This window comes from Penaeus vannamei, chromosome 30 (assembly GCF_042767895.1).
Source record: "Penaeus vannamei isolate JL-2024 chromosome 30, ASM4276789v1, whole genome shotgun sequence".
In the NCBI taxonomy this organism is placed as follows: domain Eukaryota; kingdom Metazoa; phylum Arthropoda; class Malacostraca; order Decapoda; family Penaeidae; genus Penaeus; species Penaeus vannamei.
In genome coordinates this window covers 24,731,886-24,736,238 of record NC_091578.1, presented here as the reverse complement: position 1 = coordinate 24,736,238, position 4,353 = coordinate 24,731,886, and the positions used below count along the sequence as shown (strand labels likewise).

Here is a 4,353-nt window from a genome sequence, read left to right as displayed (position 1 = left end):
TGTAACAATTCAAATGTTCACTCGTCATGCCTGTTAATTATGAACATTTATTTTGAACAGATGAACAAATGTCAGAGGAAGATGAACAACCGCCGTACGTTCTTAACCCATATATGAACGCTTATCCGTATGGATTTGAACAAAATCCTTATATCCAATATCCGCACGATGTTCAGTATCCCGCTGTTCAGTATCCGAATTTCTACACGGATGACCAACACTCTTTGAACATGCAAGAAGATTCAATGACCTTCCAAGGGTATTCGCCAGATGTTCAGCAGTCTTCTGATGTTCAGTCCCCTTTGTCGAGTGTCTCTCACCCCGTGGATGTTCACCAGTATGCTGAACAACCTGGCGACATTCAGCAAACGCAAGATGTTGAACTTGAGATGAGTGTTCGAAGTCTTGCGTCAGCTGTTTGCCGATATCCATCAGCTGTTCGACGACCTCGGAGTGTTCAATCGCATGCTGAACAACCTGCGGTATTCCATCCTTCTCCATCAGTTGTTCAGCGATCTATGAGCGTTCCATTACCTCTTTCGTATGCGTTATCTCGTCATTCCCCATCAGATGTTCAGCGACCTCTGAGTGTTCAGTGGCCTATTTCAAATACTGAACGACCTGCGAAATCTCATCCTTCTTCGTCAGATGTTCAGCGCCCTCTGAGTGTTCAGTCGCCTCTTTCGTATGCTGAACAACCTGCAATATGTCCTTCTCCGTCAGATGTTCAGCGACCTCTGAGTGTTCAGTCGCTTGTTTCACCTGCAACTGTTCAACTGCAGACACCAGATGTCAAGCAGACTGTTCATCAATCTTCATCAAATGTTCAGCGACCTCTGAGTGTTCAGTCGCCTCTTTCGTATGCTGAACAACCTGCGATATATCGTCCTTCTCCGTCAGATGTTCAGCGCCCTCTGAGTGTTCAGTCGCCTCTTTCGTATGCTGAACAACCTGCGATATGTCCTTCTCCGTCAGATGTTCAGCGACCTCTGAGTGTTCAGTCGCCTCTTTCGTATGCTGAACAACCTGCGATATATCGTCCTTCTCCGTCAGATGTTCAGCGACCTCTGAGTGTTCAGTCGCCTCTTTCGTATGCTGAACAACCTGCGATATGTCCTCCGTCAGATGTTCAGCGACCTCTGAGTGTTCAGTCGCCTGTTTCACCTGCAACTGTTCAACTGCAGACACCAGATGTCAAGCAAATTGTTCATCAACTTTCATCAGATGTTCAGCGACCTCTGAATGTTCAATCGCCTTTTTCGTATATTGTACAACCTGCGATATATCGTCCTTCTCCGTCAGATGTTCAGCGACCTCAAAATGTTCAGTCGCCTTTTTCGTATATTGTACAGCCTGCGATATATCGTCCTTCTCCGTCAGATGTTCAGCGACCTCAAAATGTTCAATCGCCCCTTTCATATGCTGGACAAACAGCGACTGCTCAGCCTAAAACATCCTCACCTGTCCGAAGAACTGTTCTTGATGTTTACTGTCGTGCACCTATCCACGAACTTTATCTGAACAAAAAATGATTTGTCCCAGATCCCAAACAATGCCAATAAAATGTTCAGCACTATGGTATGTTTGACATACGGTGAACAGTCAGCCGCCCTCACTTAATGAACAAACCAATTCCTTGAAATGTTCACGTCTGTAAGCGAAAAAAATCAACAAAATGTTCCTATAACACATTGAACATCCATTACGCTTTGTTCAGATTGTTGAACCAACTCAAATGATAATAGTAAGGATGGAAAATGGAAATAAAAATCAGATATTCACAATATAGCGTCAGACAAATTTCGCTTTTTTTTATTTACATGTGTGTGTGTTTGTGTGTACGTGTGTGTAAGTCTGAATGTATGTGTGTGTGTGTACTTGCATAGATGTTAGTGTCATTACTATAAAGTACTGTTATCACTAGAGTTGATTTTGCTTTTAATTTCGTTATCACCATTCTTATTTAAAGTGTTATCGTCCATTTTAACATATAATGTGTCGTTATTACATTTTGTCTAATTTTCTTTGTTAAATAATTTGTTTCTACTTGTTAGTATTGGTATTATTGCTTTATATTGATTTATTTTTTGAATTAATTCTTTGCTTTTCTCGCGATGATTCTATTTGATATTAAAAACCCTTTATAAGAAAAAATGCATATGTTTTGTGAATCGAAATAAATATGTAAATATACCAGAATATATCTTATTGTAAATTTTAATGATATATTTGATAATGCTAAATGTACGTATGTGTAGGTATGGATTTAGATATATTGGATTTTCTGAAACATCTTTATCTTTCATTTATGGGCATTGTGTGCGTATATGTTTTTATTGTTTTTTATTGTTTTGGAAAAGAAAAAAGAGTATTTTTTTTTTTGTTATTTGTTTTTTCCCCTTATTGGTCATGGTGATTTTATTTCCATCCGTGTTTTCTTTCATTCCCTTGTTTCTCTCATTCGTTCTCCTTTGCATTCATACTTCCTGCATCCACTTTTCTCTCACCAACCCTTCGTTCTTCCTATATTCGCGTTTCCTTCATTTATTCTATTACCTTCTTTCTGTTGTCCTCTGTCTTTCTTCATTCACTGCCTTTCTTTATCATCTCCTTTTACTCATTTCTCTCCTCTTACGTTCACTTTTTTTCTTCATTGTCTCCATTCACTCATTCGTTTTCTTTATTCTTTCTCTCCTCATTCTCTCTACTCATTCTCTTCTTTCATTGTCTGTTCATTCTTACCCTTCATTTTTTTTCTTCTTACATTCACTCTCCTTATCACCCTTCATTCACTCTTTATTCGCTCACCTCTTTCATTCACTTCATTCACTCCTGTGTTTCATGAACTTTTCCTGCATCCAAGTTTTATTCCCTTTTATTCCTACATTTACTATCTCCTTTCTCTCTCATCTTTCATTCACTCTCTCCCTTCGTTCTCCCTCATCCACTCTCTTCCTTTTTTCTCATCTTTCATTTACAGTCTTCTCTCTTTCTTATTTTTCCTTCACTCTCCCTCGTCCACTCTCTTCCTTCTTTCTAATCTTTCATTCACTCTCCCTCCATTCTCCCTCGTCCACTCTTTCTTTTTTCTCATCTTTCATTCACACTCTTCTCTCTTTCTTATCTTTCCTTCACTCTCTCCCTTCATTCCCCCTCTATGTACAGCTTCACAGAAAAAATATCGTTAGACAACGATCCTAAGCATTCTGACAGAAGCCGCGATCCTTTATGAAATATAGTTCTCAACGCTATGAAACTGTTGGTATCCCTGATTTTTATAACTGTATTTGTGTATGTGTGGCGTATTTTCTAACTATATTTGGATATGTGTGGCTTATCAGAATCTCTTGGATATGTGTGGCTTATCAGAATCTCTTGGATATGTGTGGCTTATCAGAATCTCTTGGATATGTGTGGCTTATCAGAATCTCTTGGATATGTGTGGCTTATCAGAATCTCTTGGATATGTGTGGCTTATCAGAATCTCTTGGATATGTGTGGCTTATCAGAATCTCTTGGATATGTGTGGCTTATCAGAATCTCTTGGATATGTGTGGCTTATCAGAATCTCTTGGATATGTGTGGCTTATCAGAATCTCTTGGATATGTGTGGCTCATCAGAATCTCTTGGATATGTGTGGCTTATCAGAATCTCTTGGATATGTATGGCTTATCAGAATCTCTTGGATATGTGTGGCTTATCAGAATCTCTTGGATATGTGTGGCTTATCAGAATCTCTTGGATATGTGTGGCTTATCAGAATCTCTTGGATATGTGTGGCTCATCAGAATCTCTTGGATATGAGTGGCTTATCAGAATCTCTTGGATATGTGTGGCTTATCAGAATCTCTTGGATATGTGTGGCTTATCAGAATCTCTTGGATATGTGTGGCTTATCAGAATCTCTTGGATGTGTGTGGCTTATCAGAATCTCTTGGATGTGTGTGGCTTATCAGAATCTCTTGGGTATGTGTGGCTTATCAGAATCTCTTGGATATGTGTGGCTTATCAGAATCTCTTGGATATGTGTGGCTTATCAGAATCTCTTGGATATGTGTGGCTTATCAGAATCTCTTGGATATGTGTGGCTTATCAGAATCTCTTGGGTATGTGTGGCTTATCAGAATCTCTTGGATATGTGTGGCTTATCAGAATCTCTTGGATATGTGTGGCTTATCAGAATCTCTTGGATATGTGTGGCTTATCAGAATCTCTTGGATATGTGTGGCTTATCAGAATCTCTTGGATATGTGTGGCTCATCAGAATCTCTTGGATATGTGTGGCTTATCAGAATCTCTTGGATATGTGTGGCTTATCAGAATCTCTTGGATATGTGTGGCTTATCAGAATC

General features: G+C 39.3%; 1 protein-coding gene across 3 annotated transcripts in view; it reads left to right on the top strand.

Moving 5' to 3' along the window:
* The window catches only part of LOC113804534 (neurofilament heavy polypeptide), a 26,349-nt gene extending 23,972 nt beyond the window's left edge, over positions 1 to 2,377 (top strand). For all 3 annotated transcript variants that reach the window (XM_070143209.1, XM_070143210.1, XM_070143208.1), the window contains one exon: positions 61 to 2,377. In XM_070143209.1, the coding sequence (XP_069999310.1) occupies positions 61 to 1,532 (1,472 nt within the window). In that variant the 3' untranslated portion in view covers positions 1,533 to 2,377. The remainder of the gene's footprint in view (positions 1 to 60) is intronic.
* Positions 2,378 to 4,353: the final 1,976 nt, after the last annotated feature.